The sequence below is a fragment of the Erpetoichthys calabaricus genome, chromosome 3 (genome assembly GCF_900747795.2).
Source record: "Erpetoichthys calabaricus chromosome 3, fErpCal1.3, whole genome shotgun sequence".
Taxonomy (NCBI): Eukaryota; Metazoa; Chordata; class Cladistia; order Polypteriformes; family Polypteridae; genus Erpetoichthys; species Erpetoichthys calabaricus.
In genome coordinates, this window is record NC_041396.2 from 199,519,786 (window position 1) to 199,534,064 (window position 14,279).

At 35.4% G+C, this 14,279-nt stretch overlaps 1 protein-coding gene across 3 annotated transcripts in view; it reads right to left on the minus strand.

The window, feature by feature from the left end:
- atg5 (ATG5 autophagy related 5 homolog (S. cerevisiae)) overlaps window positions 1–14,279 on the minus strand; it is a 182,619-nt gene that overhangs the window by 138,358 nt on the left and 29,982 nt on the right. For all 3 annotated transcript variants that reach the window (XM_028797652.2, XM_051924807.1, XM_051924806.1), the window contains one exon: window positions 3,744–3,822. In XM_028797652.2, the coding sequence (XP_028653485.1) occupies window positions 3,744–3,822 (79 nt within the window). The remainder of the gene's footprint in view (window positions 1–3,743; window positions 3,823–14,279) is intronic.

Sequence of the window (14,279 nt, forward strand, 5' to 3'; positions counted from 1 at the left end):
TCAGGCCTTGAAATATTGGCTGTGGACATCTGCAGACTGGGAGAAAGTCTTATGGACCAGTGAATAAAAATCTGAAATCCTCGGTTCACCACTCAGGATGTTTGTATACCGCTGAATTGGTAAAATGATATTTCTCAGTGTGTGACACCAACTGTCAAACATGGAGGAGAAAGTGTGATGGTCTGGGATTCTTTTGCTGGAGGCACAGATGGTGACTTGCACAGAGTGACTGGCATTCTGAATCAAAAGTGTTACCACAGTTTGGCTGTTATATCAGCAAAAGGTGGCTACTTTTATGAATCAAAAATTTGAATAAAATTTTGCACACTTAATGATTTCTTTACTTATTTTTTTATTTGCTATTGTTTATTTGTTCTATGCATTGATTTCATGAAAAATTAAGATATTAAAATGCGTCCATTTCCAACTGAAAAAAACTGAGATGATGTAAAACTTTTGACAGGTATTGTAAAACCTCAAAGAGAAAACTGCAGTAAGGCCAAGGTCGTGATGGAGAAGCGCTCCTGTACAAAGAAAGAAAGGTACACTGAAGGTCTTTCCACATGCCAGAGGGAGATGACCAAGAAAAGACCAAATCATCAATCATATGAAACCATATGTATACCTTCTTTGATTCTGAGAACTATTAATTGTCACTTGGTACTTTAAAGCAAGTTAATGTATTATGGTGTTGGTATCACTGTAACTGATACGTAAAATAATCTTTGTGAAGGATAGTTCTTTAGCGGTTATCAGTTTCTTTCTTCCTAAATCCAGAGCAGCATCTCACATGCATGCACTCATTCAGAGACTATTATGAGAGAGGGTAAGCCAGTGAAGACCAACTGTGAGTAAATCAATGCCACTTTCACAGTGAAGGTACTAGAAGGTTTCTAGGTTTCTAACAAGCTGAAGAACTTTTTTGATTTAGATCATGTTAAGTGTCTTTCTATAGAAGAGAAAAAGTTCAAAATAAGCTATCATAATTTTATGTCGTGTTGTTTCTTATTGTTCTTCATCTATATACATATATATCCTTACGTTATAAATAAATTGTATTATTTGGTTTATTGCAGCAAGTGTGTCTAGGTTATTTGTTGAAAAACTGCATATAGCCACATCTGGATCACAACAGAGAAAGCGGAGAAAGTTATTTAATGTAGACTTTTGATGATTTAAGAACGCTGTTCATATATTGTATTGATCTTTTTATATTTCTGGTGTCTGACCTAGAAGGTGAAAAAGAGACTTCACACAACTTCTACAACAATATCAAAAAAACAATTGACAACCTCAGAGATAAAAAATGTCAACACAATTACAACACGCTGTGTGCTTGCTAATATCAAATGAAAATGGACTTCTTTGGTTTGTATTTCCTTTAATTCAAATACTGTATTTCCCTCTGAGATAAGCCCTAGGAATCTCAATTAAAACTTAATGTTCTCATACATCTACAAGACCAACAAGAATCCAGACTACTTCAGTAATTTTAATTAATTACACTACATGCTAAACTTTGAAAGGCATAGAGATGTGGAGGTGTAAACCTATGCGTGTGTTAATGGGCCCTGTTTAGGGCTGTTTCCTGCCTTGAAGCCAATATTGCTGGAACAGGGTTTAGCCCATCACAATTCTAAATTGGATTAAACAGGCTTGAAAATTTAATGTAATGATGCATTAATTCTTATGTTACTTGCACATGCTTCTTTATTTGCATTTGTTGTTTTTGATTGTACTGTACTTATTAGCTTCCATGCAGTTACCTTATTTTCTCAGTAAAGTTAATGGCACATGTGATTAATGATTCTATAAAGAATAAAGATGGACTTACATAAGCGCTAACTCAGGAACACAAAATTACGTAAAACATACATTTAAACTAAGTAGCCTATATAAATGCAATAATGTTTTACACATATAATAAACACATATGTTCTTAAACGTACTCACTCCAATTCAGACTCATTGGAAATTATAGCCTTATCCCTGTTGTACCCTGCTCATGGCAGAAACAGCCAGAATAACAGCTATTGAAGGCTACAGACATGCTTACATTCACATTCATTCAAACCAGTCCTATGTAGATAGTACAGTATCTATACATAACTGAAAAACATGACAAAGTGCTTTCAGGTACAACTAAGTATGCCTTTTATATATTAAAAAAATACTTGCAAGGTCTATGTCACATTTACGGAGTAAAGCGGAAGTCTTCTGATTTCACATCTTCACAACTATTTAATTCAATTCTGCTGTTAAATGCAATTTAACTAATAGAAAAGAAGAAGAAAATAAAACAAAACCATGCTGCTATTCAAACTAGAGTTAGTCTGCTTGGGTTTCTTTGTCATCATCTATGATTAGGTAAAATCAATATTTCACACAGAATTCGTTTTTGTTGCCTCCACCTACATTTATCTAGAATCATTCTAATCCTTTTACAAAAACTGGGTGCTGTTTTTGTGTATTTTGCATGAAGTGACAGAAAGCACTAATTCACATTGCAATTCCTGACACTGCATGTGATACATTATTCCTCAAGTGTTTATGTCTGTACTCCAGCTGACAGCATATAAAAATTACATCAAACAGAAGACTGCAGAAGAAAATGTTTTAAGTTCAAAAGGAGCCAGAACAGCAAATGGATCAAGAAAGGAAGCAACTCTAGACAAGTCACCAGAGTGCACCAAGGAACATGTATTAGAAGATGCAGTATATTTTTTTGCACTTTTCTCTATACTTCCTGAAACTACCTTTAATGTATTTACTATCCATAACATGACAAAACAATTTCTGTACAATATCATGTTGAATTCATATTATACAAAAATGAACATTAACTTGAAATAGAGATGTTGTTTTTTTTATTATTCATCATTAGACAGTTGTTTTTCCTTGTAAGTTTTGCCACATCCTAAATACTAGTATTTAACTGGATGAACTAGGATTCACTCAGAGTCTTTAAAATTAACTGCTGCCTTTTTTCCTATGCAGGAGACCTAATTAACCACAATGCACATGCACCATTCTTCTCGTGGACAGTTCAAGCAGGGGTGTCTCCACGGACTTACATCTGAAAATATCACAAGTCAAACTCTTGTGACTGTTGATAGCTTGCTCAATTTCTTACATTACATTTAGAATATCTTTGTGATTCAAACAACATTTTACATTACAGGAGACAGTTTGCTGGTTCAGACATCCTGGATACACGCTTTCTGATTAATGTGTTTGCAACTATCACATTAGTGTTTCCCTCCTACCTAATAAAACTGATATCAACACTAAATGCCTGATAAATAAACAACATGTACAATAAATAAAATGTAAGTTATTACCAGAGAGTTTTTCCCCATATTTTGCTGAGATTTTGAGGCAGAATTGGTTGAGAATTGTATGTATAGCGTGTGTTCACCCATACTGTACTTTTTTCTTTAAACTCTACTCAATATTGCTTTGCAGAATTCTATCACATGTCATTATCATAATTGCCCTTTTATACATAACAAATAAACTTGCTAAAAAAAAAAAGTACTTAATATATTCAAATTGAAAAAGTGAAAACTGATAAGACATGATTGAAGTACATGAAGCTAACACTTGAGACAGACAGAGGTTGGGCACATGCACTGATAGCACCACCTGAACTGGGACCCGAGTGGAGCGAGTGACATCTCAGCACCACACTGGAACAGTTTTGAGAGAAGAAAAGTCAAAAATTAAATCAAGAACTAACCTACCTTAAAGTGCACAGTAATGCTCCAAGGAAGTGCTGTGTGAGAGGCATGGAGGTCAAAGAGTAAGCCAATTGGGTAATGCCTGTTAAAAAAGTTCAAACATGTATAACCTATTAAATATATTCACATCACTGATAAAAAAAGAAAGAATAGCACAAATGCAAAAACAAACTGTTGCATACTGCACATTAGAGTCAATTTGGATAACCTGAATTTAGTTAAACAAAATTATTCACCTAGTTATGTTCTTGAACAATTACATGGTATGCATTTTTCTAAATTTATAAGATAATGTTTTTGAAGACACAAAAACTGTGTATAAAGTCTATTTTATTATTTGTCTTGTGCAGTATATGCTTCCAAACAGGTTTTGGTGGTGTTCTTTTGTGGGTGCTACATTTCTAACCTTTTTTTTTAATGCTTTAAGAGTATGCTCACAGAGAACTTCCTGTCAATGTGTGATGGGCATGAGGCACAAATAGATTACCCAACAGATTCACTGCCTTATTAAGTTAGTTTGTGCTGTGTTAACTTTCATTCAAAAAATGCTTCAAATAACAAATGCTTCCAAAAGCAAATGAGAGTCTCAGTAAGGGTTTTATCAAAATTTTCCCTAGACATAACCACTTCTGATGAAGAGTCATCTCTATGAACTCATAAAAAACAAAGACAGTGTTAGGTTTGTTTCCAAGATCTGCTGGTAATCAACAACAACGTTTTCCTAAGTACAATCAGGCATCTTTTTATTGGTATATTATTCTATATATATTAGCACAGTAGAACTCACATTATTAAAGTTATTATCTTTGCAATGCTATAAACAGTTTAATTCAACTTTGACTGTGTCTGGAATTTTTTATATTCTGGAATGTAACAATTTACTAATATTTTACAATTACCTATTATTATGTAATAACCTACTATTATAAACTTTACAATTGTCTGTTATACAACTTCTTACTTAATTTTCTTTTCAAACCAATTCTTAAAGATTTTTTTCCCATGAAAGCTCAATGTACACTTTAAGGCAGGGGTGGGCAATGTTGGTCCTGGAGAGCCGCAGTGGCTACACGTTTTCATTCTAACCCAGCTGCTTAATTAGAAACCAATCCTTGCTAGTCTTGCACCTTATTCAATTTTATGGCTTATTAGTCTGCAATATAAGGTTCTTATATAATAGATTTTTCACTCTCCAAGGATATCATCCACATGATTTGAAGCCTAAAACAGATCATTTTCAGTCGGTCACATTTTCTATTACATGTTTTATCAAATCACACAGTGCATGATGAACTCACACAGATGTAAATGAAAACAAACTGAATGGAGAACTGCTGGCTGCTTTGTCATTTACATTTTATTGCTAATAAGGAACCATTAAAACAATGAATGCAGCTGTTTAAGATTGAAATAAGCAATCAAGGGTGGGAAACCTTAACAAGCGAGACTGCTAAAATGAAGCATCAAAATTTCACTTAAGCAGTAAGTGTTTCATCAGCAATAATTGTTTTCTCATTTAAGAAACTGGGTTGTAGCAAAAACCTGCAGCTACTGTGGATCTCCAGGACCGACATTGCCCACCCCTGCTCTAAGTTATAAAAGTAACTTAAAAAATACAATTCATTATTAACTTTTATACTGCAGGTGAAATATATCAACAAGAAATAATTTGTCACAAAGAATGCCCCCCTTATTTGTATCAAAGACGGATCAGTTCTCTTTAAGTCTACCCTATATGGTTATTATTCTAATTACGTATTCAAGTACAGCAACACTAATTTATTAGAATACCTTATTTAATAAAACCTCATTTACACAATGTTTTGTAATCAACTTTTAACGCACAAAAAATGAAGAAATGTCTGGAATCATCCCCTGTAGCCCTTGAATCAGTCTAGCTCTTCTTTCCTGGACTTTTTCCAGTGCTACTATGTCCTTTTTGTAGCCTGGATACCAAAACTGTACACAGTACTCCAGGTGAGGCCGCATAAGTGTGTTATAAAACTTGAACATAACCTCCTTGGACTTGCACTCTGCACATCGTGCTTTATGACTGAACATTCTGTTAGCTTTCTTAATGGCTTCTGAACACTGCTTGGCAGTTGATAGTGTCGAGTCCAAAATCCTTCTTATAAGGTGTACTCTCAACTTTCAGACATAACATTATGTTTTCAAATCTAACATTACTACTTCCTATGTGTAACATTTTACATTTACTTACATTAAATTTGATCTGCCACAAATCTGCCCAAGCCTGTATTCTGTCCAAGTCCCTCTGTAAAGATTCAGTGGATTCTAGATTATCTGCCAAACCACATGGCTTGTTATCATCTGCAAACTTACCCACCTTGATACTTCTATTCCTATCCAAATATTTTTTTCTATATTAAAAATAGCAGTGGCCCTAGCACTGACCCCTGTGGGACACCACTCTTAACATCAGCCAATTCCAATAGGGTTCCTCACACCATAACCTCTCCTGAGCCAATTTTGCACACATATACAAATAACACCCTGAACTCCCATTTCTTTTAGTTTGGATGCCCAACCTCTCATGTGGCACTTTATGAAAAAATCATTGCCATAAAGTACTTTGAGTAGTTTATCATGCCATCTATCAAGTACATCATTCCAGACTCATTGGCCTAGCATCCTTTTTTCCTGTCCAAAATGATTTACAGAAAACACAATTTCCATAGCCACTCACAAAGCAATAATTCACCCTGATAAAAGGAACACTTATGTGACAATAATATTCATTGACTTCAGAGTTGCATACGGCTTATGACTGTGTACTATAGATTTATTTTGTTTGAGATACTGCAAAAATATGGCAATATTTGATATTAAATCAAATTAGTTTAAAAGTGATAATGGACTCTGCCAAGACATTTTATTATATAATTGCAGATTACACAAAATCTGGTTTGAGGACCTCAGGGTTACATTTCAATTATTTTCAGATTATGTTACCTTCTTAAAATAATATAACATCCATCAAGAATAATGGAGCCAGGTAAGATTGGGAATGGATAAGAATAAACAACTACATATTTAAGGCTACAGTCCTGTCTAGCAAAATAATACTTTACTCTCAGCCAAAAAGAAGCTGCCTTAAAAAATAAAGGATTCACTTGCCTGAATATGTCAGGGCAATAATTTTATTGTATATCAAAAGCATTCCAATGAAAAGTTGGTGCACTGAGATGTAGCTGTGGTGGTAGTTCAGGACAGACAACTGCTTATTCCACCTGAGCACAAAGATACTTGAAAGGGTTTAGACTGGGTGATTAAGTAGACCATTGCCAAAATGTTCCTAGAATTATTCCCTCACATTCTTTACCTTAAAAATTCTGTGGCACTGCAATTTATCCTGCAGACAATATCTTTTCAGAAAAGAGAACAAAGATCAAGAAGTAATGCCCAAATTAATTACAACTTTAATGTTTGCTGTGGTATAAATTATTATGATACTAATATCAAAAAAAATCTCAGGATAATCATCAACTAACAGTGCTGAAACTAAATACAATGTGTTCATTGGTTCCAGCAGCTGTTACCATACTTTTGACATTAGTGATGCTTTGATAGATCAGCCTCCAACCTAAACTGGCTGATTTTCACTACAAAAGGAGATTATTGGTATTGGTAAATTGGCCAATTGTGAAAACAAAATTTCAGCACCAGATTATCTAAGCTTTACTGTAATTTAGTTGCAGTGCTCCATTAAACAAGTTATTATGGTAGTTGAGTGAGTACACCTCTTTTTGCTGCAAATGTCCTGTAAACAGAAAGCAGTAAAGAATATTTTACCAAAAAGAAAGAGAGAGAGAGAAACAAAATGGAACATTAGCCTTTTCATTAAAGAATTTAGAGCAATAAACTGAGAAAAAGCAATCAGGAAACATCCCACGCAATTAGACAAATGACTGCAAAAGCTACTTTAATGGATTCAGACCTTGTTATTTCATCCTTTAACTGAAACAAACACTGTTTGTCTCATTCTGAAAAATGATCAAGTGTGAGTTAAGTACTGCAGCTTATATTTTCAATTTTATATGTAAACTTGTTACGCATGTTAGTCTTGTATCTTCTTGATAAACATCTTACAACCATTTGAGATATTTGCAGCTTTTTTTAAAGGTTTGTACGGAGTTTATTATTGGATTATAATACAGTGTATGTCTTGGTAAGAATCAACTGCATAATTAAAATGGTCATCCACATTTATAATTATACATCAAGAATTAAGAACATCTAGTTGGTACATTTGAAAAAAGCAAAAAAAAAAACAAATGTAGTAAATGTATATTTTAACTTTTAAAAAAGCTGTGGTGGAATTAATGATTAAAAATGATTCAAACCTGTAAGTACATACGTGTATATATTTATATTTGTGCAGTGTTCAATTGTCAATATTAATTAATTGAATTAATGTTTGAGAATATACAGTGTGTATAGAAAAGAATCACCCCCCTTCAAAACAGTTACATTTTGTTGCTTTGCATCCTGAAATGGAGGCACACACACAAACATATTTGTCCAGTTTTATTTACTCAATGCAAACTTTAACAGCCAAGTGAAAGATGTAGTAGTAACAGACCCGAAAAAATAAAAAAAATAAAAAACAGAATCACTGGCATGATTAAAGGATCACCCCTCTGTGTCAGTACTTTGTATAATCACCTTTTGCTTTGAATACAGCCATGAATCTGTTGGGATACTGCTCTGCTAACTTTGCACATCTAGACTATACAGTATTTAGCCATTCTTCTTTAGAGAACTGTTCAAGCTCAGTCAAATTGGATGGTGACCGCTGGTGGACTGCAATCTTTTAAGTTTTTCAAGATTTACAATAGAGTTTAAGTCTGGGCTCTGACTAAGCTATGCAAGGACATTCAACTTTTTCTCCTTCAGGCACTGTGTGGTCAACTTTGCTGTCTGCTTCAGTTCATTGTCATGATGGAAGGTGAATCTTCTTCCCATAGACAACTTTGTGGAAGACAGCAGCAGGTTTTCCTCAAGAATGTAACAGTATTTTGCCCCATCAATTTTTTCTTCTATCTTGACAAGTGCCCCAGTTCCTGCTGCAGAGAATAAACAGGATGCTACCACCCCAATGCTTTACTAAAGCTGTAATGCTTTTCCACCAAAAAATCAAAAGATCCTTTAACTATCACAGTGATTTTGTCTTTTTTGTTTTTATTTTTTTTCTGAATTCATTGAGCAAATACAGCTGGAGAAATATTTTGTGTGTGTCTTAATTTCATGCTACAAAACAAAAAAATGTGAATATTCTGAAGGGAGTGATTGTTTTCTAGACACACTGTATATATACAGTATATATACTGTGTTAAACAGTGAAGACGTTTTTTTTTTAAATTAAGCTACACAGCATCGCTAATCTCAAACCTTAAGTATACTTTGATTCCAAGAACTATTGACAAACCCAGCTAAAGTACTATGGTATTGGTGTTAACTATAAATAGAGAATTATCTTGTGAAGGATACGTTCTTGCTATTATATGTTTCTCACCCTAAATCTGAAAGGAAATGGCAGAGCAGCACCTTATACATGTACACACTCACACTGAGAGAACTCAGTGTGGTGGGGGTAATTATAAGCTGTCATACAGTTTAATTTCTTCTGTAAAAAACAAAAAATGAACAGGTAACACCTGTGACTTATAGTTTAATTATAAAAAAAATAAAGTTAACAATTGTGTCAAAATGTATAGAGTCTGATATTAAAGCACATACAACAACCTGGTTCAAGATCCTTTGCTGCTCTGGTACACATGAAGGTTGTGCTCAAGTATGTTACTTCTCACACAGACAAAAAACCTTGCAGAGAAAAGAACATGGTAACAAATGCCTTCAAGAAAAATGCACTCAATAATGTTAAATACTAGAAATGTCATTTAACACGCCACAGACACCATGCTTTAAAATGTTAATCTCATAAGTGTGTGTGTTCTGCTCCTGTTCTTCTGTGAGTTTTCCTAAATACCTAGATTGCAAATACCCATGTTGTTTTAACTCATACAAGGAACTAATGATATTTTACTTTTTTATACCAAAGACACCCCCTATAATGTTGCAAACAATACCGTTGAATGCTGGTATCCATGTGTAAATCATTGGTTACTTCCTGCAGCTTGCACTTCATTGTATTTGCATATTCTTTTTATCTCAAAAAATAATCTCATCACTGTTATGGACATTAAATGTTAATGCCCAAGAGTGGATTGTCATCTATGTCCTATAAACAAGTGGATAATGACAACTAGTGCTGGGCGGTATACCGGTTCATACCGAAAACCGTTTTTTATTTTTGTTATGATATGGATTTTTCTTATACCGCAACACCAGTTTAAATTGCCTAAACGACATTCGGAACGTGGTGCAGCTGGAAACTGTTCAAGTGGGGACCTTTTTCACTGCTACACCGCTAAACACAGAGGTGTTGCATGGGGGCTCTTTTTCACTGCTACACCGCTAAATAGGTGTGGTAGTGTAGGTATTGTGCATTGAAAATGGACAGAGAACATTCCGAAACTGAAGCTGTAGCTGACAATAAAGTTGAACATGATGACACAGAAGAACTTTTGCCAAAAAAAAGGAGTCACGTCCATTGTCTGGAGATACTTTGGTTTTAAAAAGGTCAGATGTGGACCATTATGTTCAAATGTGTGAATACTGTTTCTATACTACTGGATAATACTGCAAGCCAAGTTGTACTTGTTTTATTTGTTTTCAATACAGTGTAATGTACCTGGGTACTGTGTAATAGTGTGACGACATATTGACTTTAATCTCGACGCTTATGACGAGAATAAAGTCGACATGTTGATTTTATTCTCAACATTTCTACTTTATTCTCGCCATTTATGTCAAGATTAAAGTCGACATGTTGACTTTATTCTCGTACTTTGTCATTAAAGTACTGTAGAACATCGTAAACTAAACTTCATCGGAAAATGAATATTTAATTTACTGGATTTTCTCAAACCCCGTCATAAGTTATATAGCACATTAAATGCTTTGTGTTAAGTGTTCCCCGAGCTTCTTAAACTGACTTCCTCTTGCATTAAGAGGAGGCCCCGGCAGCGATCGCCGCACAGAATACATTCACTTCATGATATTCCTGCTCTCTGAACATTTAGAATGCTAAGATAAATACTGTCAGACAAGACAAACAGGTATGCAGAGCAATTTTTTGAATCGAGGGCTGTGCTTGCACCGCATTCTCATTTTTCAAACTGGAAACCCACAACAAAACACGAGATGAAGGGCTTTGTGGCATTACAAATATAGATGGGACTAGACTGGCAATATAACTTCAGGGAGCATTGGTCCAAACGTGCTTTGTCCCCTGGTGGCTTTGGACAGGTTATGTCGCGTGATGATAGGTACGTGATGCTGCAAAGTGATTGTGAGCAACTGAGCTTAATAAATTCTGACACTAGCGATGAGGAGTTCTAGGGGTTTCCATAAAACTAGAAGAGGCTTGAACCTTAAAGTCTCTCCTTATTTGTTAATGACAGTGATGATGTTTCTTAATACCGCTGTTGAATTTACATGGTTGAAATATTATTCTGCTATATTTTATTAAACATATTAGTGCACCATTTGGTTCAGAATATTTTTTTTCTTGTTTTCCTCCTCTAAACCTAGGTGCGTCTAATGGTCAGGTGCGTCTTATGGTGCAAAAAATACGGTACTTCTATATGTGCATTTTTCATAGTAAGTAGTAAACTATCTACATAAAAAATATTACTTTTTACTTAATTTATTTTATGTGCCCAGCAGTAAAAGTAAGGCTTTGATTCTCACAATTAAATACAGAAGCTTTTTTAAATTGAAAACATTTTAAATGCAGTAATTTGCAAGGAAGATACAATATGCCAAAAATAATTTTTACACACACTCAAGCTGGCAAAACATTTACGGTTATAGTACCTAACAATCTGTGGCAGTTCTAGTAATAAACATTTAAGGTAAGACATATACCCCTTGATAGAAATTTCTACATTACACAGAAATACAAGCTTGAGTTATTTTGTTAGCTCTATGCTCTCTCTTTTCTCTCCTGCTAAGTAACTGGTTGACTGTAAAGCATTTCTATCTAACATCTTATGTGACAAAAAAACAATCCACAAAGATTTGTAGACAATGTGAAGGTTGAAGCTAATGTTTCTCTATCTAATCAATCAAGAACTTTATTTTTGCAATTACTGTATAGACTGCATCTTGTATGTCAAGCATCTTGGTCCTTACACAACATGGTGCTCTCAGCTACTATTTTTCCATAAACTTGCCATGCCTTGCAAATTGGAGGCAATTCATGCTGTGGATAATCCATTTGATATCTCAAGCCTTAAGAAATTCCCATGAATAAAATCTTCCTTCTGTGATTTTTTTTTTTTTTTTTTAACAAAAAATTAAATTTGTCTTCAAAGCAAGAGCGGTTGAAATTTCAGGTGCTCTTACATTCAAACTCTTTACATAAATTGTGAATCATCTTACACCCATAGATTGAAATCAGTGACAGCTCATTATTCAATACTAGACAAAGAGCCCGTTTCGACAACATAAGATGAAACGGGCACGAGTGGAATAGTAATAAGTATAAGCACCACAAACCTGATATATGTGTATTGAATGAATGCGTAATTAGGCCTCGAGCTGTAGTCGAATTCGCCTTTCAGGCCTCTAGAGCTTTAACTGAAGTCGCCTTTCTCTTTGAATTTTTGCGGCCGTAAATCCGCCGCCTGCCGCGATGTCGGTCTCGTAAGGTTTTTCGCGCAGCTGCACAGAAGGCGACTGCGCATTCGGCTTCGGACGGATGTGAGTGAGTGAGGAGACTGGCAAATTATGTATTAAGATTATGTAAGATGTCTTATCAATCATTGCCACTCAAATTAGTATGACAACAGGATCATCCATCTATTCTCTCTATTGCACACAGCTTTTACAAATATCTCTTTGGTGTCAAGAATTAAAAATCAACAGACCTAATTTAACTTTGTTCACTGTGCATATACAGGTCAGGTCAGGTTGGGGAGCATGCACTGGTACAGCGCGTTGCCACACTCACCACACAATGAAACAATCGTGAGACACACGATCCAGTCCCACCCTAAGGAAAGGACCATCTATCTGCTGCAGCCAGGTGTTACGCAGGCATTCCCTTGGTTTGGTCCAGCTGCTCGGCCCTCAACAATGAGGATCCTGCGAACCGGATCACCCTTGTGGGAATTGCACCACATGGTCGTAGTGCCGGAACTGGCGTTCCCTCACAATGCAGGTAAAGTGTCTCATTCGGGACTCCATGAGCAACCACTCATTCGATAAAAAGCCAAACCAGTGGTTCCCAAGAATTCTCTGAAAACACACAGTACCGAAGGAGTCCAGTCTTCGTCTCAGGTCATTTCATGGCGTCCATGTCTCACAAGCATATTTCAAAACAAGAAGCACCGGGACTCTAAAGAGTTGGACCTTTGTCCTTTGGCAAAGACATCTGGAGCGCTGCACAACCCTTTCCAGCGACCTTATAAAAACCTAATAAAAAAGGTGTCAAAACACAATGTATAACACAAGGAGACATACATACATTCTTGTAAAAAAACAACAGAAAATATGTAAATAAAAGGGTAGCTGCACTGTTCAATTTTATAGCATCATGTTATCTGCAATCCCTCACAAAAGTTCTAAAAGCAGAGGCCAGTCATATATCAATATTATGTCAGTATTAACTGTTGCAGACAGAGAACATGTATTAATTTTATACACTTCTAACTCTGGAAGTATTCAAAAGCTCTTCAAAGGCAGTGGGCACATTCTCACAAGTCATAAAAAGGAAAGTTAATAACATTTTAATGTGCAGGATAAAATTGTAGTTGTAGGACTTTTCTCCGCAGCAACTGCTTAAATTAGAAAAAACAACACACTAACTGTGCACACTCTTCCAGTGAGTTATTACAGCATGCTTTAGTCATGCCAGTTTTTTTCTGTGAAGTAAAAATACATGACTGTGACAGACATCTAACACAAATTGACTCAGATTTAGATCATGTGTCTCCAATCAGGTTAAAACCTAGTCATTAAAGCTTTTAAAATGACTCCTTCCGATATAAAAACTTTACTAACGGTGCTGTTAAATATGTTGTCACTTGAAATCAGAGCCATTATAGGCAAAGTTAACCCTTGTCACACGTGCGAATAAGAGGCAGCCAGTGGGCTCAAAAGATGGTAATTCCACGCCGGACAAGTAGGTGGCAGTGTGCAGTAATCCATTCCCTTTCCCTCTTTCTCCTGAAGACCACCTGAAGGAAATTCTGCCTGGGCCATCAACACAACATCTGGTCCCAATGATATCATTTCTAGTCCCGGACACAGTGACATCACTTTATATGACCTGACTATAGAAACACCATTCTGGCAGTTCTGTTTTGAACTCGGTCTGTGAAGACTTTTGATCTTTGCTTTTTTCTTGCATTTGTCCAAGTATACAGGTTGGTTACCCCAAACCTTTTT